The sequence below is a fragment of the Aotus nancymaae genome, unplaced genomic scaffold (assembly GCF_030222135.1).
Source record: "Aotus nancymaae isolate 86718 unplaced genomic scaffold, 86718_ANA_hifiasm-v0.15.2.pri h1tg000021l, whole genome shotgun sequence".
In the NCBI taxonomy this organism is placed as follows: Eukaryota; Metazoa; Chordata; class Mammalia; order Primates; family Aotidae; genus Aotus; species Aotus nancymaae.
In genome coordinates, this window is record NW_026988433.1 from 9,054,439 (window position 1) to 9,078,587 (window position 24,149).

The 24,149-nt window shown below is 45.2% G+C and overlaps 2 protein-coding genes across 6 annotated transcripts in view; both read right to left on the minus strand.

Annotated features, from left to right (window-relative positions):
• RFLNA (refilin A) overlaps positions 1 to 24,149 on the minus strand; it is a 323,776-nt gene that overhangs the window by 279,678 nt on the left and 19,949 nt on the right. The window lies entirely within an intron of this gene.
• Positions 19,452 to 24,149, minus strand: part of ZNF664 (zinc finger protein 664) — a 39,993-nt gene continuing 35,295 nt past the window's right edge. For 3 of the 5 annotated variants that reach the window (XM_064379608.1, XM_012447147.2, XM_012447148.2), the window contains 2 exons: positions 23,465 to 23,528; positions 19,452 to 23,360 (listed from right to left, as the gene is read on the minus strand). In XM_064379608.1, the coding sequence (XP_064235678.1) occupies positions 21,979 to 22,764 (786 nt within the window). In that variant the 5' untranslated portion in view covers positions 22,765 to 23,360; positions 23,465 to 23,528 and the 3' untranslated portion in view covers positions 19,452 to 21,978. Of the gene's footprint in view, positions 23,361 to 23,464; positions 23,529 to 23,668; positions 23,797 to 24,149 lie in introns of all 5 variants that reach the window. The other 2 variants (XM_012447149.2, XM_012447150.2) reach the window with 1 other exon arrangement.

Sequence of the window (24,149 nt, forward strand, 5' to 3'; positions counted from 1 at the left end):
TTTATGATAAAATCTTGGAGGAAAAAGACACTGGGAATAACTGGGGCTATCCGAATATCCACTGGGGTTATTCAATACTGGGGATATATGAATATTGACTAGGTGTGAGATGACTCAATGAATTGCGTTAATCTTTTATGTGTGATGATGATGGCGCCATGGTTAGTAGAAATATGTCCCTATTTTTAAAGACACATCCTAAAGTATCTAAAGGTGTCATAACATCTGAAATATGCTTCAAAATACTCCAGAGGGCAGAAAATGAAGCTAACATTGTCACGTGTTAGTAATGATTACACCTACGTGTTGAACTTAGGGGTGGCAGGTACACCTACACCATTGGCTTTCCTTGTTCATGCTCCCCGAGGAGCTTGGACTGCCACATTTGATGTTCTGCCTCTCTCGTCCAGCTGCCTGCTGACATTTTTCCTTTTAAAATTTATGTCCAGTTAACAATTTACTAGTCTAATAATGAGCATGAGGTCAGAAGAGAAATTCCAAGAGAATGAGTGAGATGAGAAAATAAAAGATAACAAAATAACCAGTCAGAGTGACGAAAGGCTGAGGAAAAGGCTGGGTAACCGGGAAGGAGGGAGCGTGTGGGTCCTCGTGTCCCAGGACGTTGTCATGACGTGTCCCCTCTGGCCCCTCCTGCCTTGCTCGCTGGCTGGCTTCGCCAGGAATCTCTCTGAAGTCGAATCCTCAATGGCGCGCACCACACCCTATCGGCCACCTCTCCTCTCCAGTCGGCCTTCTCCAGCCCTGCGGCCACATCACATCTCAGAGTCTGTCACTTCAACCTTTGCAGTCTCCCAAAGGGTCCGGTGTAAGACCCTTCCCACCCATCCCATACTCTGCTACCCAAGGAGAAAAAAAATCTAATCGGAAAAAATCTCCCGATTATTTTTCTCCCCAATGCCTCTGTTGTGGAGATTTAATTTTAAGAGCTCTAGCATGGAGCCTCTGGCAAGGGAGAAAAAAGGGCTTCAGCGTCTCCCCGGCCCAGTTTAGAATCCCAGATCCATCACTCACTTAAATGGGGAATTTGGACCAATCAGTGAAACTTGTGTTCCAGTTTCCTCCTCTGGAAAATGGGCCTGTCGGTTCAGACTGACAGTTACAGCAGCATAGCGCCACCTGCTGCTGGAATGCACAAATGTGCTTGCTTTATTTTGCTCGCCCACAATTTGGCATTTGAGACTCCTCCCTAACCCTCTAGCCATATTGCTCAGACACGTCAAATTCCAGCAACACAGAGGTACTTACAGTTCCCCAGACACAGGCTGTGACTTCATGCTTCAGTTTTTCATGTAAGTCAACAGTTTTCAAAGTGGGGTCCCCAGAACAACAGCATCAACATCCCCTGGGAACTCGTTGAAAAACAAATTCCCAAGCCTTACCCTAGGCCCAGTGAATCAGAAACTGGGGTTCAGGGCCCAGAGATCTGTGTTTTCATGAGCCCTCCAGGTGGTTCTGATGCAGGCTTAATGTTAAGAACCACTGGTATGTATCCTCTCCTCTGCTTAAAGTGTACTTTCTCACTATACCTGTCAAACGAACTCCTATGCATCCCTCAAAGCCCTTCTTTGGAAAACCTCTCCTGGCTCCCGTGACCCTAGATAGGGTGATTCATGCTCACCTCTGAACTAATGCTATAGTTTGATTATAGCTCTATGGTTGCTTTTATGACACTGTGCTATTACGATCTGTTTGGAAGTCTTTCTCTCCTACTAGGCCAAACCTAGGTAGCAAGGAGTATGTTGTTATTCTTTGCATTTCAGCCCCTAGCAAGGTGGTCCTCCCTTCGTCGGGGCGTATTCCTAGAAGTGACGAAGTGAAATTGCTGTGTCATCTGGTGGTCTGAGCCTCCCGGCTGTTTAGTCAGCTTTGTCCTCCCACTTTTGCAAGTCTCTGGACACTCTGTCCAGTTCCCGTTCTTGAATGGGGCTGCGTATCTCCTTCCCTTTGGACTGCTGTGACCATTATGATGGTAAGTGTGTTCAGACAAGATGTCAGCCTCTCACATATAAAGATGGTTTATATTCCACACATCGATGCCTCGAGGGGAAGAGGAGAAGGAATTTTTCTAACCCCTGAAGGCTCAAAACTTCCATCTCTGGGCTAAAGCCTGCTCTCCTAAGCTGCTGCGCCGCACTGCCATCTTTTAAGTCTTCCTATGTTCTTAGTAGAGCTTTCCTCTGTCAGATCATAGTCATTGATGCACTCCACAGGAAAAAGAAATGGAAGATCACGTTCACCTGCTCACCCACGTGCTTGGGATTTTTAGAGCCAAAAAGAAGCACTTTGTCAATAGGCTGCCTTGTCGGGGTGGTTCCTGGAATGTTTCACCAAGCAGTTGTTTATAGAGTTTCTAAAACACTCCCATTTGTGCTATGATTGATACGCAGTGGCCTCAGCCCTCAGAAGGGAATCTGTTTTCTCAGTCCTCAGCACAAATGAAGTAATGGTTTGTGATTTGATGTCTCCACTAAACTATGAACTTCCGTTTTTACTTTCCCAAAGAAATTGCCTGAGGAAGTCACACCATACTTTTATTTTGTGTATCACATTATCTCTTACAAAAGAAATAACTTCTTAGCATTATTATCTTTTTTTATTTTGCAAGTGAGTGATCATTAAAGAATCAGCCTTGCAATATAGTTCATAGAACTTAGAATTCAAAAGAATTTAAATAGATGAAACAAAGTAAATGTGTTTGGGTCATGAGGTTCAATATTTAAATTAGATAAGAGAGGCTAGCGTTGAGCACAGTAGCTCATACCTCTAATCCCAGCACGTTTGGGAGGGCCAGGCAGGAGGACTGTTTGAGGCCAGGAATTGGAGACCAGCCTGGGCAACACAGTGCGGCCCTGTCTCTACAAAAAATACAAAAATTAGTGAGGGGTACTGGTGCCTGCCTGTGCTCCCAGCTCCTCAGGAGGCTGAGGGAGGAGAACACTTGAGCCCAGGAGTTCAAAGCTACAGCGAGCTATGATCACACCACTGCACCACAGCCTGGAAAACAGAGCGAGAACTTGTCTCCAAACAACATTAACTAACTAAGTAGAAATGTTTACAAAGGCATAAAGAGAGAAGGGGTTGAAACAGGAGGCCATAGAGTTCTACGACTCCCGCAGTGGCTGGTTTACAGCAGTGTGGTGAGCCAGAAAAAAGTTCTATGTTCAAATTTAAAAACCGTCTTTTAAAAGTAATTCAGAGAACAAGGTGGAGGGTGGCAGTGTTTGTCCCGACTTCACAAAAAAAAAGTTAAGGAAAAAAAGTTTAGAGCTGTATGTGGTTGGGGGTAGATAATTAAGGAGTCCAAGGCATAGCCCCAGCCCCACCTCTTTTGACCACTAGAGGGCGCACGTCCCTTCATTCCCAGCCAGCGTCCTGCATCGTTTCCCAAAGCTGTACTTGAAGTCGCCCAGGGCTTAATTCGCAACCTCTGTTCACGTGGCATAGACTTGTCAGGTATTTATAATGCTCAGTGTGTCTTATAACTCTTCCATGTTAATCAAATGTACCTCCAGGGTTTGGTTTGGTTTTCTGTTGTTTGAAAATAGACCAACCCTAATAAAGGCAATAGCAACACTAGTCCCAGGAAAATGGGAACAGAGCAAATCCTTCTTCGATCTTAGACTTGTTTCGTTTTGTAAAAGAAAAACAAACACTCTCACTATGTTGTGATCTTTAAATACCCACAATAGCCAAAGACAGAATCAACCCAAATGCCGATCAATGATAGACTAGATAAAGAAAATGTGGTGCATATACACCATGGAATGCCATGCAGCCATAAAATGGAATGAGATCATGTCTCTTGCAGGAACATGGATGGAGCGGGACGCCATTGGCCTCAGCAAACTAACACAGGAACAGAAAACCAAACACCGCCTGTTCTCACTCGCAAGTGGGAGCTGAACAGTGAAGACACATGGACACAGGGAGGGGAACTCCACACACTGGGGCAGGCTGGTGAGGTCGGGAGCGGGGGAGCATCAGGAAGAACAGCTAACGCATGCTGTGCGTAATACCTAGGAGACAGGTTGATGGGTGCAGCTAATCATCACCGCACACATTTACCGACGTAGCAAAACTGCACGTGCTGCACATGAACCCTGGAACTTAAAAAAAAAAAACAAATGACACAAAGAACATGAGCTGCTTAGATAGGAATAACACTCAATTACCCATGAGTGAATCAGCAACTTCCATTCTGCACAAAGGAAAACAAAAAGGAACCCAGCTTGGCTTTCTTCCATTCGATGACTGGCTTTCTCAACCACCTATGTAACTTGAATTTGCTTACTATAAACTCATTTGATTATATTATTCAAAACTAAATCATGAAGCCAAATAAAATATAATTCCAAAGCATCTATTTTATTATTCCCCACTCGTGGGGATTATCTAAGCCATCGCGTCTACCATCCCTCTGCATATTAAAATTGTATATTGAAACTGTGTCAATATTCAGAGGCAATTATCGGAGGGACCACAGAACTTGGTGGGGCTTGTATTTTATCTGAGAGTGTCAGAAAAAGAGACGAGATCCCGACTGATACTGAAGTGCTGAAGAAAAGCACGAGTCACTTGACTGCAAGGTCCCTGATGACAAAGCCTCTGTGCCTGCAGGAATTCCCTGCATGGAGCCTGCGAGGCTGACAACAACTGATATTTCCCAGGCATCCTGTAGCCCAAGGATCTCTCGAGGATCTTGATTAGGACTTTGTTGGGACAGACACATGCTGGGAAGAGATGAATCACATGCCTTCCTGTCGCTCTGCCTCAGGAAGGTCGAATGACTTGGCCAGTGTGAAGCCAGAGCGCTGGGGAATTGGAGAAAGACCCCAAAATGCTGACTCTCCCACCCGCACTTTTCATGACATGAGATCAGCTAGTTAATGCCTAAGATTTTGTAACCTGAGATTCGATTGGATGAGTTTTGCTTTTTTTTCTTTCCTCACAATTACTGCTTGATATGTATCATTTTTACTCACAAGGGGCAGAAATTTCCCCGGGGCTTGTCTTGTTCGATACCTTTGCTAACTAAATCAGTGAAGGTGGATGGTCAGTCTGCACTGCCCTTGAACCTGGATGAGAGGGGTGTCTGCCCCAGGCCCCATGCTCTAGAGGCCCCCACTCAGAGCCTCTCCAGGGTCAAGGGAATGTGTCAAACTGCATGTTGCTTCTGTATCAGGCTCTAAATTTCCCAGCGCTGGCGGTTCCCTCTGAAACGGCGCAGAGCTGCCGTCAGGGCCTGCACAAGCCTGTTCCTCAGGCGCAGCCTGCTAAGAGCACGCTGCGGGTGCCCATGGCCCTGCCCAAGGGCCTGCAAAGGGGCAGCTGTGGGGTGGCGTGGAGGGGCAGCCAGAGCTCAAATCATGGGCTGGGTGTCAACACAGGTGGACTCAGGGAGGACTCAGGTGGGGCAGGAAGGGACACAGGCAGTGGCAGCCATGCCAGCCCCTCCTGCCCACCACAACCAAGGGGAGCTGTCAGGAGTCCCAGCATCCCAGAGGCCAAAGCTTGGCCTTCCAGGTGGTTCTGAAGGGTTCATTGGCAGAACCCCTTGTTAACCTGATTTATAACTTTTTTAAAAAAAAAAAGAAACAGGGTCTCACTCTGTCACCTAGGCTAGAGTGTGGTGGCACAGCCTCGAACCCCTTGGCTCAAGAGATCCTCCTGCTTCAGCCTCCCAAGTAGCTGGAATTACAGGCATGTGCCACCATGCTCAGCTAATTTTGAGAATTTTTTTGTAGAGACGGGGTCTCACTCTGTTTCCCAGTCTGGTCTCCAAATCCTGGCCTCAGGCGATCTTCCCGCCATGGCCTCCCAAAATGCTGAGATGACAGGCATGAGCCACTCCTGGCTTGATTTATAACTTTTAAAGGCAGGTCTCCATTTGTGCTCTTGCCCAGGCCCCCAACATGTCACGGGCAGGCCAGTGACACGTTAATGTGAAGTCATTACTGGCACATCTCTGCGGGGTCTATTCCAAGAAACAGCCTGCAGGTGAGCGCATGCACAGAAATGTGTAAACAATAATAAGTAAAAGAATAATGAAAAATACCGTTTCTCCCTGGTAACCTGCTTCTGACAAATTTCAAAGAAACTTACATAGAAGCTGAGCGCGGTGGCTCCCACATGTAATCCCAGCACTTTGGGAGGCTGAGGCAGACAGATCACTTGAGGTCGGAGGTTCAAGACCAGCCTGAATATTGTGAAGCCCCATCTCTACTAATAATACAAAAATTAGCCAGTTATAGTGACACAGGCCTGTGGTCCCAGCTACCTGGGGGAGGCTGAAGCAGGTGGTTGACTTGAACCCAGAAGGCAGAGGCTGCAGTGAGCCGAGATCATGCTACTGCACTCCAGCCTGGGTAACACAGTGAGACTCATCTCAAAAAGAGAAAAGAAATTGTTATATAGAGGCAGAAGGAGCAGATGGAATTTGGGCACACTGCGTATTACTGGCTTCAAGTAAATTCTACCAAACCCCAAGGCAAACTTCCAGCAAAGCAAGGTGACTGGCGAGCTGGCAGGGTCATCTGTAAGGAAATGCTGATGCTCTCAAATGTGTACAAGCACCAGGATGCCAGCTGGGAGGGCTCCAGGAAGCCGGCGAACAAGGGCACGCCTCCTTCCCTCTGTTCATCTGACTGTCAAGAACTCACCGGTGCGCAGAACAGTTGGTGATCCTCACAAGCCCCAGGCCCACAACTGTAGCTTGTATTTGCTATCAGAGAAAGGGAACTAAAAGATGCTTTTTCCCCTCCTGCTTTTGCTCGGCCCTGGCTCCCTGCAAAATCTACCTGAACAGGCCTGGAGCCACCAGGGGCCACCTCCCGGTGCCTTCAAACATGGGGCCCTCGGGCAGCACTCTGGGACCTCAGCGCTTCTCCTCCTGGCAAATGAACTCCACGTCGCTGCCAACCCACTGCCGCCACCACGCTTCCAGCTACAACCACGTCTGCCAGACCCTGCTCCCTCTGCCAGGTGCAGGCTCAGCTGTTGTCACCTTCACTGGGGCAGCCAGCTCTGATGGGCAGTGCCAGCCTTTCTGCAAGATCACAACATTTGGGACCATTGCCACTTCCTGGGGGTACTGATAATAATAGCTAAGACCTACTGAGCTCTTGCTCTGTGCCAGGCATAAGCTGAGGACCTGCATGCTTAAGCTCATGTCAGCCTCACAGGCATCTGTAGACAAGTACTGTCATTTATCAGTACAGCACTTTACAGATGAGGAAACTGAGGATCAGAGAGGTAAAGACACTTGCTCAAGGTCACACAGCTAGACGTGGTGGAGAGACTTTGAGTCTGGGCTCCCGGCCATCACACTCTGTGTCCATCCCTGCAGCACCTTGGATGCTGCCACGCCCTCGGGCTCAGCCGCCGCTCCCAGTCACCACCCCAAGTCTGCCTGGCTCCCCTGGAGTCCCCGGTTCTGCTACGCCGTGGGACTTGGCCGCCTCCGGTGGAGCTGCGGCACTTCTGCCACATCAGTGCCAGCCTCCCGGAGGACCGTGTCTTCTTGGCACTCCTCTAATGGATCTGTGACGGGGAGGACTTATGACTGTGTGATCTTGTCTTCTCCTCCCTCAGACCCCAGCCACTGCCATCCTCCAGGCCCAGGCCCTTGTGGAGAGAAAGAGACAGACACAGAGAAACAGACAGGGAGACAAAGACAAAGAGACAGAGACACAGACAAGGGGAGAGAGATAGATAAAAAGAGACAGAGACGGAGACAGATGAACAGAGATAATACAAAAATAGAGTGACAAAGACAGGTGGATGGAGGTAAGAGATGGAGAGGCAGACACAGGCCTGCAGGGCAGCAGGGGACCCCGACAAGGGCTGCAGTCCTGCAAGCAGGAGGTGGCGGTGGCTAGAAGGGGTTTAGCTCAGATGAGCGAGAACAGACACAGGGTGTATTTTGGGAACAGAATTGACAGGCTTGCTGACTGATGTGAAGGGAAAAGGGAAATGAAGGCAGCTACTGGGTGTGGGGCCTGGACACTCACTGCAGGGAGGCGCCATTCACTGTGACTGATAAGCAATGTCACAGCCGGTTTTGCATGTCAACTTGGCTTGGCATGGTTCCCAGATATTTGGTCAAACCCCCGCCTAGACGTTGCTGTGGTATTTTTGGGATACGAGGAACAATGAAGTCAGTAGCCCGAGTGAAGCCGAAGACCCGCCAGGCTGTGGGTGAGTCTCGTCTAATCAGGCAAAGGCCTTAAGAGAAAAAGACTGAGGTTCCCGGGGAAGGGGGGGTTCTGCCTTCAGACAGCCTTCAGGCTGGAGCTGCAACATCCACTCCTCCCTGGGGCTCAGCTGCCAGCTTGCCCTGCAGATTTTAGACTTGCCAGCCTCCACAATTGCATGAGTCAGTTCCTTAAAATAACCTCCTGTCTATATATAGAGAGACTATGTATATATATAGCCTGCTCACGGATGACACACACATCCAGGACTCTCCTGTGAGATCCACAGTTGCAGATTCTGCCGACTTGAATGTCTTCTTCAGTGTTGTTGGGAAGCAACTCAACTCAAAGTCATTCAAACCTGGTCCTCTCCTGATGCTTCTGCTTTACAGAGTGGCACAACTTGCCATCCCGTGGCATGAGCCAGACACTGGGTAATCTTCCTGGACAAGTCCCTCCCGCTTACTCCTTGTGGTGGGCAGAATCATGGTCCTGGATGATCTGGGAGGCCCCTGTGTCATCACAAGCGTCCTCCTAAGAGGGAGGCAGGAGGCTCAGAGTCAGGAGGAGATGTGGCCACGGAAACAGAAGTCAGAGTTGATGGGGCCATGAGACAAAGGAGCGCGGGTTCCTCTAGAAGCCGGAAAAGGCAAGGAAGCAGATTCTCTCTGAAAGTGGCTGGAGGGTGCACAGCCCCCCGACACCTAGGACCCACTGCAAACTTCTGACCCCCAGAACTACAAAAGAATACATTTGCTTTAAGCCTCCAAATGTGTGGTGATTTAGGACAGTGGTGATAGGAAACTAACATGTACTCCAAATCCAATCCAGCAAGTTCTATGTACTGTTCCTCCCAAATGGCCCTCCTGCAGATCTGCCTCTGCCCATCCCCGCTACTGCCTGCCCCCAGGGCTGGCCTCACTTCTCAGCTACTATACGGCCCTTTCCTTGGTTCCCTCACTACCTCTGTGCCTTCCTTCCCTCCTCCAAAAGGCAGAGACCCCTTTCCACTTGGCAGCACTGCCCCCACCTCACGGGAACCACTGGCGGGGAGTTGGGAGCTCCTCCTGCCCTTGGATGAGACTGAAACCCTAACCAAGGCCCTGAAGGGCCATCCCCTCCCTGCCTCGCCAAGCTCCCTTCCCCCATACTCTGCCTCTTTCCCTGCCCTGTCTCAAGGTCCTTCTTTCCATCTGCCCAGCAAGCCCTTCCACCCGGGCCACTGCATGTACTGCCCCCTGCCAAGTACCTCCCCTTCCTCTCCACCTCATTAGCTCCTCTGACCCTTCACTGCTGCCTTCTCTTTATCAAGGAGGCTTGCTCTGCTCTGTACGAGGGTCAAATCCTGTGGGGATCCCACAGTGCGTGCATACATCAAAACATCACCTTGTACGTATACAATTTTTGTCAATCAACATAAATAAGAGGAAATAGGGACTGAATGTGGCTTTTAGCTTTAGAAAAGCCAGAGCTGCCTCTCAGCACATCACACCCACAGTGGGCCCCCCAATCCCTGTGACATGACAGAAGGGGCCCTGCAGATGAGAGGGGCCTCCACCCTGCAGAGTGGGGCCTCCACCCTGCAGAGTGTGGCCTCCACATAGGCAAGGCCGTGTTTGTTCTTCTCATCCTTGCAGCCCTTGCAGGGTGCTTGGCGCACTGCAGATGGGTGACCATGTGTGGAGTAAATCAGTAAATCCAGAAGAGCTTAGAGTGTGAGCAGCTCCTCTCCAACCCAAGTCTATCTGCACAGCTGTGGAGCGGGCGATCCTGTAGCTTCCTCTCAGGGCTGCCTCCTCTTCGCCCTCTGAATGATTCCAAAACCACTTGGAAAATTCCAGAAAACAGGTTCCCTGGAGTCTTGCTGGGTGGTCTCGGGTCCACTGCTATCTCTGTTCCATTGTCACTGGGGGAGCACCGCTGACAAGAGGTTCCACCTTGCACAGTTCGGTGACCTAACGATCCAGTGTCCTGTGTGGTCCTGTGGGGGGCAGGCCACGTGGCTTGGTGCCCTGGCCCACGCACCCATTCCCCGAGGCCCAGATACCCAGGACCTGATTCATTCTTGTGAACCTGGAACCTTCTTCCCTTCTGTCCTTCCTGGGAGCATGTCCTCAGGGGCGTGCAGCTTCTCTCTTTACTGCAGGAACAAGAAAGGCCTCTCTATGTCCACATCCCAGCCCAACAGGGGTCTCTGCCCAGCCCATATTCTCCTGCACCACCCCTTCCGGAATACCAGCACCCCTTTCCAGCCTCCCTGAGGGCAGAGCCACCAGACTTAGCCAATAAAAACACAAGATGGCCAGTTAAATGCGTATTTCAGATTCACAAGAAATATTTTTTAATGTATCTAAAATTCAAATTTAACCAGGCATTCTGCATTTTATCTGGCAACACCAGCTAAGGGTGACTCCTCGACCCAAGGACCCAGGGCCCTCCCGCTGCCTGCAGGGCCAAGCAATGCTGCACCCAGCTAAGGACAACCAGGGAGCCTGGCCTCCAGCTGTCCTGAAGAAGAAGAAAGGAAAAACCACATGTTAACTCTTCAGCTATGAATCCCGTTACTTACACCTATGTGGTCAGGAGATAAAAGCAGGTTAAACTTCACTAGCGCACCCCAGTCTTTCCCAGGTTCTGTCATGTGAGAACCATACTGCAACGTGTGTGGTTACTGGTGTGGGTCATAGCGGGTGCAGCCCAGGACAGTGTGAAGAAACGGGCCATTGCTAATTGCTCTTTATAAGACATGGCAGGAATTGGGGGATTCAGGGCAAGCAAGCAGGTCAGGAAGCAGAGAGGTCAGGAAAGGGAAAGCAAGCTAGGCGCAGTGGCTCATGCCTGTTACTCCCAGCACTTTGGGAGGCAGAGGCAGGAGAATGGCTGGAGGCCAGAGTCTGAAATCAGACTAAGCAACAAAGCCACACCTCCCCGACCCAACTCCATCTCTACAAAAAATTTAAAAATTATAGGTGTGGTGGCACATGCCTATAGTCTCAGCTACTTGGGAGGCTGACGTGGGAAGACTGCTTGAGCCCAGAGGCTGAGACTGCAGTGAGCTATGACAGCACCTCTATACTCCAACCTGGGTGACAGAGCAAGATCCTGTCGCCACCCTACCCAAGAAAGGTAAAGAGAGGCCCAACAACGTCGTGGGAGCTTATGGCCTGGTGTAAGGGCAGCTGTGGGACTCCTCAAGGTCAGGCATGGCCAGAGACCGCAACAACAACAGAAGTTCTATCATTCAACGTGAAGTTGCCGCACGCAGACGGAACCCTCCTTGTTGCCATAAACCGTCAGTAAAGGACACCACCCCCTACACACAGCCTGAGTCCGCACTGTCTATGGAGTAACACACAGGGTGGAAGAGTCCATGAGAGTCAAGATGCAAAGCTGAATGAGAACTCAGAAACAGCAGGATGTGTGGGCCAGCGGTGACTAAGAAATGGAAATGACCTGTCCCCTCCTCCAAAATAAAGTGTTCCCATCCCTGAGGAATTGAAGTCTGCACTTATTTTACTTACATTATAAAAACACAAACATATATATATATATATATATATATATTTTTTTTTTTTTTTTGCATTTTCAACCAGCAATAGCATACATTACTCATACAACAATTAGTATATATTGGCCGGACATGGTGGCTCACACCTGTAATCCCTGCTGAGGGATTTAGGAGGCCAAGGTGGATGGATCACCTGAGGTCAGGAGTTCAAGACCAGTTTGGCCAACATGGTAAAACCCCATCTCTACTAAAAATACAAAAATTAGCTGAGCATGGTGGCATGTGCCTAAATTCCAGCTACTAGGGAGACTGAGACAGGAGAAAGGCTTGAACCTGGGAGGCAGAGGTTGCAGTGAGCCAAGATCACGCCATTGTGCTCCAGCCTGGGCGACAAGAGCAAAACTCCATCTCAAAAAAAAAAAAAAATTAGTATATATCACCAAAAAAGGATAATGTGTTGAGTCTCCTTACTAAAAGGAGGAATGAACATTCAGTCAAAAAAAATTATCCTGTGTTGTTTACAAAACACATAGCTGAGACAAAATATAGTCCAGTTTAAAGGGAAGGGATCAAAGTAATAAAGGGTGTGGTTGTGCAAATATGAAAGAATAAAAACACAGTAATTGAAAGCCGGGATTTGGCTGGAACAGAAATAGATCCAAATAAGAATTTGGCTTGTAATATAGTTGGCATTTCAAATCTATGGAGAAAAGATTTAGTAAGTAGTCATAGGATAACTGCCTAACCAGCCAGGGAAATTTTTTTAAATTTGCATTTACCATATTCCTTACAGGGAAAAAAAAAAGAAAGTTTGTGGATGGATCAAAAATGTAAATGTAAAAAACAAAAGCCTAAAAGTAGTAGAAGAAAATACAGGGAAACTTCCATCAACAGAGGCCTAGTAACATACACTGAGGCCTTCCATATGGGGGGAAGTAATGCAGCCATCAAAAGAAAATGTATGCACTGGTAGTAACAGTCACCAAGAGCACTGCTCACTGAAAATTAGTGACATTGCCACAGCACATGCACGGAATGCAATCAGTCCTCGGGAAACAGCAGGATGTGCGTGCACACCTCCGTTAGTGTATACACAAACCATCTCAGGAAAGCCACATTGGAAAGTGGCTGCTCTGGGGCAGAGCATCTGGGAATGAAGAGTGAAAGTCAGGCTAGACTTTTCTCTCAATTTTCTGATGTGTGCATGCCATACTTTTCCCCAAATACAAAATTACAAAAAGATAATTTTAAGGGATAAACATATCTTAGTCAAACACAACAAAATTATTAAAGTAGGTATATTAATGTAGAACTCAAGCAAACACCATTGAACAGGATGAACCTGGTATTTTACACACAATTTATACACATTAAAAAGCCCAACTGAAACAAAATCATGGATATTTATAAAATGAACAGCATAGAATTAGAACAGCACAGAGAAAATTAAACCAGAAGCATAGTGGAAGAGAGTTTTCTCACTTTCAAGATCAAGTAGGAAAAAAGTAAATGCAATACAAAAGATCTGAATAATACAATGGAGTTTAATGGTATCCATCTATTTACAACCTTTAATGCGTAACAAAGTCTCATTTATCTGAATGGAATCAATCCCACCTAAGTCTGCTCTCACAGAGTGGGCTTCCTGGGTGGTACCAAGACTGACTTTGGGAGAGGCCTCTGCCCTGCCTTGTGCTGGTGGTGCTGAGCAGCCCGTGTGGAAGTCAGCGTCATCTACACAGATGCTGGTGGCCAGCCAGGAGGGCCCTCCTTCCTCCAGGTCAGGCTTTCATGTGGGCATTTGTTCCCAGGGGCATAGCACTGAGTCCTCAGCAGCCAGGACCCATCCTGGCTCTCCCACTTCTGAAGCATCTCATATAAGAAGCTCAGTCCCCAGCACTCATGGAACCTACCTCTCTTCCCAATCTCAGTAAACCCTTCTTTGCACTTTGTCTACAAGCACCAGCCTCCCTCCTTCCCTTCTCTGGAAACTTCCAGCCAGTTGGTACAAGTGACTTAGACCAGAGATGGGGAAATTGGTTTTATAAAAAAGAGAAAGAATAATTTAGGCTTTGGGGGCCATTCAATTTCTCTTGCAATTCTGCAACTCTGCTGTTGCAGCATCAAAGCAGCCACAGACAAGCCAAGAATGGATCAACATGGCTGTGTTCCCATAAAACTTTATTTATGGACACAACATGAATTTCATTAAGTTTTCATATTCAGAAAATGTCAATGTGTTAAAAACCATTTAGAAACATAAACATTTTTAGCTTGGGGGCTATACAAAAAAAATTTGGTCCATGGGCCACAATTTGCTGACCCCTGAACTAGATCATTGAAAATAAAGCCTACTGGGATTAATTCATGGGACTTTTTTCTAAAAAAAAAAGTTTTAGAAAAAGGATAACAAGGTAAATTAAGGAAAGGAAGAGGATATGATTAGTGATAATAAAAGAAATTAATAAATAAGACAGGAAACTACCCCAGCAGAACTGATCATCAAAGCCAATGTCTGGTTCTTTGGGGGAGTGGAAGTAGAGAGGGTGGCAAGTCTAACAAAGAGAAAAATGGAAAATATAAATATATGATGGGAGGTACAAGAAAAGGTTATTATCAAAATGCCAATAAGATTTAAGAATTTAGAGTTATGTATATCTCTAAAATGTATTTGAAGCTCTCCAAAGAAGGGAGATTTTTTTCTAGAAAACTATAAATTATCAAAAAAAATAAGGGGGAAAGATCCAAACTGACCTATCAGTTTTGAAGAGAGTAAAATGCTGTCAAAGCTTCTAAGCTCCACCCTCAAGGACGGAGCCATTCTGGATGAGTTCCATCACTTTCAAAGATCAGATGCTTGATTTAAACAATAATATGAGATGTTATCTTAATTTATGCTCTAGGCAAGTGAAGTGGGACACAGATTTTATTTTTTCTTTTATGAACACTGTCCACATAGTCCAGGGGCACAGATATTAATCTGTGCTATTTAACTTATTCTAGAATAAGGAGGTTCCTGGAAAGCTTTTAAATCCCTGATTAAATGAATTCATAACTACAGAATCTCTCTTAAGGTTACACACGCATACATTTTCAAAAATCCATCAAAGGTGGGAGGGTGTAATACTTTATGACCATAAAAAGTGTTATCCTTGTATTTCAAAATGACTCAGTACATTAACAAGTGAAAGGAACACAAGCAGATGATCATCTTGATAAAGGCCCAAAAGCCACTTGGTAAAAATTTTAAATCCCACAGTATTTTTTCCAGCTTGTTTGACTGCTTAGTTTCATATTCCTTATCTCATAAATGAATTGAAGGCTATGAAAGTTTTTCATTTCAGTCCCATCCACAAGATGTGCCCCGCGGTGCCATCGCTGCCACTCATCTCTACTATACTTATCTCTTTATTTGTAACTTGGGATGAAACAGGAATTTTGGCTCTTAGTAACTTCAATTTGTATTACATTATAGTCAGAGAATGTGACCTGTGGGATTTCTACATTTTGGAATCTGGTGAGATTTTCTTTCCAGCACAAAGCATGGTTAATTTCTGTGACCATTCCAAGAGGATCTGCTGGACAAAGTTCACACACAGTGGACACATCACATTTGGTAACAGTGCTAAATAGCCAGATCCTTCTCTGTCTAGTTGATTTTCAAATTCTGATGGATGAGGGTTAACATATCTTGTGACTGGGAATTACTTAATTTCTCACCATGTTCTATCTTTCAAAGTTATGATGTCAGCTAATGAAAGTATTTAACTGTTTATCTTCTTGACAAATTATTCCTTTCATAAACTGACAGTTTTTTACCTTGCATTCTATCTTGATTGACAATACTACCACCAGTTGCTTTCTTTCAGCATTTCCTGATCTTTTTCCACCCCTTCACTCTCAGCCTTTTGGGTCACCCCTTTATTTTAGATGGTCTCCCATAATCATCATATACATGTTTGTGATGACATTTAAAAATCAACTTGAAAATGTCTGTAAGTAGCAGAGTTTAACTCGTTCACATTGACTATGATTAGCAATATGCTTCAACTTACTCCTGCCATCTTATCCTTTCCTGTTTTTTTATCTCTTCTCCTGATGTTTACTGGACCAAGTGAGCTGTTTGGGCAAGCAAAACACAGAGGATTCAATTCTTTCCAGACACTACCTGTTTCAACTGTAACACTGTGGCAACGACAGCTCCAGGAAACAGGGCCTGCTGCTCCATCAGACTCTTCCATCCATCCTCCACAGTCTGTAGGAACAGGACTTATTACCCTTAAGACTAAGTTCCTGTGGGTCTTGATCTTATCTCAGAAAGGGGAGTGGGGAGCACACAGGGATGAAAGAGTACCAGGGGTTTAAAAAAAAGACATTTTGGGGACAGACAGGATGAAGACTAAAGACTGACTTAAACAGTCAGAGATGCCAGGCAGGTGAAGTAGGACATAAAAATTAGACATGAGAGAACACAGCACCAAGCGGTATGAATAGGTTTATTTGAGAACTTAAATACAATCCACACCAGTACTGGGGCCCTCATCCATTTTACAGCAAGAACTGCCTCCTCTGTAACCAAGACAGACTCAGCCAGTCCCCTCTGAATATCCAGCTGTCCTCACCTATACTCTTTTAATACACTCTTCACAGAACTGCTCTCGTAAGCATATGACATTGAAACTGCCACACAGCCTACCCACTGGGCCCAGAGTAACAACACATGCACATGTATCCTTCCATTTTATGCCAATGTTCTTTTCGCTTTCTTCACAACACAGTGTTGTGTTCTTTTTTCTTCCATTTATTATACCCATCGTTTTCTACCCATTCCACTGACTGTTTGGAACTCGTAGGCACCCCTTTTGTCTGCTAAGATCCCTGCACAACTAACCATATGCCAGCCAGTGTTCTTTATCTCTTAGAGTCACAAACATAAGGAAAGTCCTCTTTCCTAGAAAAATGCATATACCTACATGTACACAAAATTCTGCACATAAGGTTCTAGACCTCCCCAAAAGCCATCTACAGATCCTAGGTTTTAAAATTCTGTAAACGCCCCCACCGTAATTCATAACGCAGAGAAGACCTGGATCAGGGCCAGCAAAGAATTAACAGGAGGAGGGAAAGTCGGTCTCTCGGTGAAGCCATATTTAGACACAGCATTTAGGAAGGTAGTCTAAAAAATGCATACATTCTCCTAAAAATACGCAAAATCTACATGTGCTACTTTACTCTAAAATAATGTATTTAACTTATATATCCCTAAATAATATTGCTTTGTTATAAGAGTCATCTTCCATTGAGATTTATGCCAAGTTCTTACTGGCATAAACACACACATGGCTTTGGGATCTCTGATTTGTTTTCATGTTTTGTAATACATTAAAATAATGTGAGAATGATTAAAAAAACAGTAATTCTTAAGTTTCAACTTATGATTATAAAGTTATTCTACTTCATGTACATTGAGAGTGGAAATAAAGATATCCGAGGCCTCCCTGCTCTTTAGGGGTTTGGGTAAACTTTACTCAAAACTCCATTAATGCCATGGCCTGTAGAAGCTTGTAGCTCCCCTGAAGCCTTCTGCATATTCTGCATATTCCTTGGAGCTTGTTCTCACAGCCACCCTCTTCTGGCTCCTACATTTATGTGTGTTACTTACACATTGCCCCATTTCACCGTGGACACAGCACTCAGCCCTTCCACAGTTTCCATAAGAAACCCACTCATGTTGAATATCCCAGACTTTAAGGAGAGACTTTGTGGTCACGAAGTTTTCCTACACGAGAGCTCACAACGTTAGACCATCCTATTCCACCAGTTTCCCGTCCCACTCCCTTTCCAAGTCTACTCTTTCTTATCTTACCTCCGACTATCCCAGGAGATTCAAGTTCTCTTATCATGTGGAGCAATTCAACCCTCTCCAGGTCCTGCCCCAAGTTTAGATGCCCAAAACCACCATAGTGCTCAGCAGAACAAAAAGGATTCCAAGTAACATGATCCACTTCCTTAATAGGCAACTGGGAACAGGAATTTGTCATATCACTAAATGCTAAGCACTTCACGTTTGTTTACTTCTCCCAACTTTTCCATGATTTAGGTATTTTCAAAACTATTTTATAGATGAGAAACTTGAGGTTCAGAAAAATTAAGAAAATGAATACAATCAGAGTAGGTGCTATATCATCTTCATTTTTCCTCTTTTCCTCTCTAACCCATAGATCTTAACTCAGCTTTGCTATTTACATATGGCTCTCGCCATATAGTGGTATCAACCTTTCTCATCTTTTCCGAGTTAGATTTTACCAGAGTACTTTTTCCACCTGCTTTTTTTTTTTTTTTTTTTTTTTTTTTGAGACTGAGTCTTGCTCTGTCACCCAGGCTGGAGTGCAGTGGCACGATCTTGGCCCACTGCAACCTCTGCGTCCTGGGTTCAAGCGATTCTCCTGCCTCAGCTTCCCCAGTAGCTGGGACTACAAGTGCCCATCATCATGCCCAGCTAACTTTTTGTATTTTTAGTACAGACCGGGTTTCACCATGTCGGCCAGGATGGTCTTGATCTCTTGACCTCGTGATCCACCTGCCTCAGCCTCCCAAAGTGCTGAGATTACAGGCGTGAGCCACCACACCCAGCCCATCTGCTATTTGCTTTCCATTCAACCTTTTTTTTTTCAAATTTCTGAGAATACTAGTACATTGTATAAAGACTGATTGATAAATTCAAAATTTTTAACAACAGAGACAAGAGTTAGAAGGTCCCTTGGAAGGCATCACGTCCATGCTCACACAACACAAAGAAATCCCTCTTCAATTTTCAAGACAGCCTGGCAATCCGTGCCCATGTTCTCACGCAGTAGACTATCTGAATGTTGGGCTCTGATGCAGTTCTTCCTCTGTGAAAGAGGCAATCTGCCGTTTATTCAGGCTTCCAAGTTAGAAACTGTGCACTCATTCTGGACTTATCTTGTTCACACCCTAAATCCTAGCAGGTACCAAGAGTGACCCCATCACAGGTGACCTACCCCTGCCCCCACTCCCCCTGCATCAGAAGGGCTAGTTTGGGTTGCTCCCATCCCAATGGTGTAACCCAATGCAGACTTGTCTCTCAAAGCAGGTAGACGCCAGAGCCAGACTGTTGACTGCTGCACACAAGGTGGGCCCCCTCTGCTTCAGCTAACAGCACTTCACGCCTTCCTGGGAGTGGGCCGCAGTCAGCAGGGGCCAGAGCAGGGCTTGGAGGGGCTGCCTATGGGCACCAGGCAGATCACAGGAAGCACCACAATGGGTCACCCAAGGAAAAGGAATTAGTTGCCAACATTTTAAGATTAAATTGTGTGTGAAAATCAAGGCTGGTGTTTTCTTAGAAGAGCTGTGGGTCTGTATTCCACCATGAACACAGAGCTATAGCAGAGCAGAGGCCGTTCTCCCAGTGGACTGTGCTCTCTCCAGCTGGATTATTCCTGACCTGAGTCATTTATCACGTGTGAAACTGTGACCTCGGACCAGGGTGTCCTCACACCTTGTTGTGCCTGAGAAAGGTCTGTTCTAGGCTTGTTGTCCAGATGTACAAACAGCACCCCCTCCCTCCACTCTCAAGTGCTGAGTTTGGACAATAAATTACATGGTCACCCTAGGCTTAAATGTGCAAGCCAATTCCCCACCACACATCCACACCCACACATCCCCACACACAAGCACTGAATTCACACAACTGCATGTCAAGCACAGAACCCTGTTATAAAGTGATTTTATTAAATTGATTTGGACATACTGTAGGTCAAATAATATTTTCTGAAGATAACAATTATGGACTTTAAAGCTCGACATAAAATTAGTAGCTTCAAAAGGGTTAGTCATATTCCCCAGCAACAGCATGATAAAATAATTCAACTATGTAGAAATATAGAACTCTAGGACTAGCTGGAAACTCGGAAATCATTTAGCCTAATGTTCTCATTTTGAGAGAAAACTAGACTCAAAGATTAAGCGATTTGCCCAAGCTCACATACCTAATAGTAATAAAGCTAGAAATCAAACCAATTTTTCCTAAAACTAAAATTCTATCAATGATATTTCAACTGGCTCTCTATCAACTAAACGTCTAGGCTTTTCTCTAACGCTCCACACTATTGTGACATGAAAGAGTGTTAAGACACTACAGTAAATCGTACTTATGGAATTCAGGCCTGGAAGGGGCTTTAGCAAATAACTAAGCCAGCCCTCTCTTTGTAAAAAGGAGGAAAAGTATGGAAAATGACTTACCAAGGGTTTGTTAGCAAAGATGTCTGGATTAAAATCCAGATATTGACAAATTTACCCCCAAATCCCATCTCTAGTTTCATGGCCCACCCACTAAATCATGTGCCTCCTTTTAAATCTCCTTTATGCGCTGAGGTTTTAGTTATACAAAAACCCCTTCCAGTCAAACAGAAAAAAATTAATTCAAATATGGAGAGAAAAATCAAACTTTCAGTATTTTCATGACTATTTTGAGTACTTTACCTTCCAACCTCTTAGACAGCTGACAGACACCACTAACCTGATCACCCATTTCAGAGCTTCAAAGATCCTTAATTTCCCCAAAGACTTCCTGAGCAAAAGGACTACATGTGGGAAATCAATGAAAACAGGAATGAGAAGAAAAACAAAGTTAGAAATTGGTTGCTTTTTGTTCCTGTCATTGGGGACTTTTGGTCTTCTAAACATTCCTTGAGTTCCTCCACATGAGTTTTTAATATCAATCTAGCAAAAATTAAAACAAACCAAAAAAGGCCTATGAAAGTCAGGATACTGAGCACCTCAGCATCTCTCCCCTCCCCGCCACTCGCGAACGCCAGTGCTGGCCTTCTGTTCCTCAAACGCACTGGCTCATCCCCTAGAGCAGCCTCTGTGCTCTGCCAGTGAGAGCTGCTTCTCTTTCAGCCTCAGCTCAACGTTGGCCCCACCGCGGAAAGGCCTCCCTGACCGCTAGCTAATGTCACCCCACCCCCACCCCACCCCACCACTAAATCATCACCCTAGTTTATTTTCTTCATAGCACTTAATCACTACCTCAAACTACATTATTTATTTGTTTATTTATCATCTGTCTCCTTCACCAGAAGTAAACTCCACAAGAGTAGGGACCTTGTCTATCTCATCAGTGGTATTCCCAGCACCTAGCACAGTGCCTGGCACATAGGAGGTTTTCAATAAATATTTGTTGAATGAAGAAAAGAATGATGGATTAATAAGACATTCATGCCTTAAAAAGAACTGATACATAGTAACCAACAAAGGGGTATAGAAAACTCCTATGCATTATTGCCCAAGATTACAGAAATAGAGACGAAACATTATTAGTGACTCCTCCTACCATCCACTTCTCATAAGGTCTCCCTAGCTAGGAAGGAGCTCCATCTGTTACCAAAGGAACCCAGAGGGCAATTCCGGATGAAGAAAAGTACTCACTTTGCTTGCTTCTTCCTCCCTGCTATTTACATTCAGCTATTTCCAAAAAAAATTCAAGTGAAAAATATGCAATGCAGCTACTAGAAAATAAGTCCAACAGAGACACTGATGAGCAGAATCCACACAAATCAAAAAGGTTCAAGGACATGTATGTCTGCCAGTGATTGTTCTGACAGGCTAAGTGAATGGGTATTATGAGTCACCTAAAATCTAAAATGAAAGTTAATGCCATCTAGGAAGGGATGGATATTTATGGGGATTTTGAGGACATATAGGTAGAGTGGGTTCAGAAATAATAGGATATATGGAAAGATACGTAGGGGCTAAATCAAGTGGTAACCTCAGAAATACCAGAATGTGATCTTAGTGTGGGAGCTGTCCATTTTCCAAAGCATTGCCAGTATGCTCAAATCAAGAGGAAGGGCATGAGCTCCTCAAGGGGGAGTATCTGGGATAGCTTTTAAGCAAAGCATAGATAGAAAGTGACTCAGGAGGCCAGGCAATGATCGTGGCTTTTTGTGTAGTCTTTCAACTATGGAGGCATCGTGCTGGAATCCCAGGAAGCAACATCTATGACTGGGACCCAACACCCATCCTGGGCAGACACTCAGAGGTCCACATTCAAAGTCAAGCTGTGGAACACACACTTGGCATAAACCAACAAATCAATCTCACATATGCCTCCTCAGAAACAATGTTCTGCTAGGGATCGCTGTAAATATTTCTTGGGTCAATGTAGGTATATACAGGGTTTCCTTCCTAGTGGCACTTACGGGTTTTAAGATTTTAAACTCTTAGCAAAACATTTTATATAACTGATATTTTGAGATGGTTTCTCTCCTTTGTGTGGACTCTCTGGTGGATGCAGAGGCTCGTACTCTGACTGAAGGCCTTTCCGCACTCATCACATTTAAAAGGTTTCTCTCCTGTGTGGACTCTCTGGTGGATGCACAGGCTTGAACTCTGACTGAAGGCCTTCCCACATCCACAACATCTATAGGGTTTCTCTCCAGTGTGGACTCTCTGGTGGATGCAGAGGCTCGAACTCTGACTGAAGGCCTTCCCACACTCATAACATTTATAGGGTTTCTCTCCTGTGTGGACTCTTTGATGCATGCAGAGGCTGGAGGTGTGCCTGAAGGCCTTCCCACACTCTTCACATTTAAAGGGCTTCTCTCCGGTGTGGACTCTCTGATGCATGCAAAGGTTTGAACTATTACTAAAGCCCCTTCCACACTCACTACAGACATAGGGTTTCTCACCTGTATGAACTCTCATATGAATTTGAAGATGGGAGCTCCAATTGAAGGCTTTGCCACACTCGTAACATTTATAGGGCTTCTCCACTGTGTGGATTTTCTTATGTCTATTAAGTTTTGTTGTAGTGCTAAAATCCTTACCACAATCATCACATTTATAGACCTTCTCTCCTGTATGGTCTCTCCAATGAATATGAAGTTCTGATATATGAAAGAAACCCTTATCACACTTGTCACATTTATGGGGCTTCTCAGCTGTGTGAATTTTCTGATGCATAAAAAGATCCGCTCTCTCAGAGAAAAATTCCCTACACATGGGGCACTTGTAGATCATTTTTCCTATTTGGTATCGTGATTTGGAGGAGAAAATTTCCTTACAATTAATACAGTTACAAGACTGTCATTTCATAGAGTCTCTTATTTGGCCATTTTGGCAGTCTATCTCAGGCTTGCTCTGTTAGGTAAGTTTAAGGTCAGCCTAAGCTTTTCCCTGCCTGTCTTTCTATGGAAGGTTTCTTCCTGCATAGTGTTCCTCACTCAGTATTATTATTGATTATAAAGTGACATTGACTTCCACGTGAATTCTGTAACTCATTAACATAGAACTTTGTTTTAGATCCTGAGTTGTCAACATTCCAAGGGGCTCTCAAGGTGCAAACCTTTGCGTTTTTGAGTCCCTGGAATCTTCCTCTTGTAGAGTAATCTTGTACTTCTCACTTCTAGAAAAAGGACTGTACAGTATATCCCTTGTATCAAAGGATGAGATACTGCTGGCTGGTCTCGAGCCCCTGCAGCTGCCCCTTCAGTCAGTTTGACATTCTGCCTCCTGCACATCAGACAGGAAAGCCTTTCCAGGAAGCAGGCTCCTCGGGGTCCAGGTATGGCAAGCGTTGCTTTTGGAAATTCCCTACATGGGTATCATGACGTCTTCTGTAAAAGAAACATAAATAAATAAATTGAAATGCTTTTATCTGGAAAACTGCTACTGATTCCAAAATTAATTTTATATAAATGTGACAGCAGTTAACACAAACCTTTTTTGGGCTTGAGGAAGAAGCTCTCTTATTTTCCAGAGATGTGTCTCTTGGATTTGCAGGTCTGAAGGAGAGAATTTGTAGATATCATGCTCCTGTTTACAGCTCAAGTATATAATCCAGTTACAACCACTCACTGTAATTATCTGAGCAACATCAAGGGGAATATTATTGAAAGAGAAAAGAAATGCTCAAAAGACCTACATGTGAGTATGAAAACCAGCTGTCCTGTACAAAGGAACAACAATGAAACTGATCTTCACTTTGAACTTCAGAAGGTACAACATTGCTGCTTTTGGAGATAAAACATCACATCTGACTTGCCTTCTAATCTATAGAAAGAATAAGTACATGATATGTTGGTATCAAATGTCATTCTCCTACTGGTCTTCAATCATTTCCTGATGTACTTAAAATAAAATCCCAATCCTTAACCGAAACACCTGACCCGCCCCTCTCTCCCCACCTCACTCCCTGTGCTTCCTGCTTCTGGCTTTCTTTTTCAGCTCTCAAACACCCCAAGCGTTTCCTGCCTCGGGGCCTTTGTACATGCTGTTCCCAGTGCTTAAACCACTCCCTCTCTACTTTGTGCTGAGCTTTGTGGGTCAGCTGCCTCTCCCCTACCTAAGAGGCCTCCTGGCTAGACTCTACTACTTCCATCTCCTTTGATTCCTGTAAAGCCCAC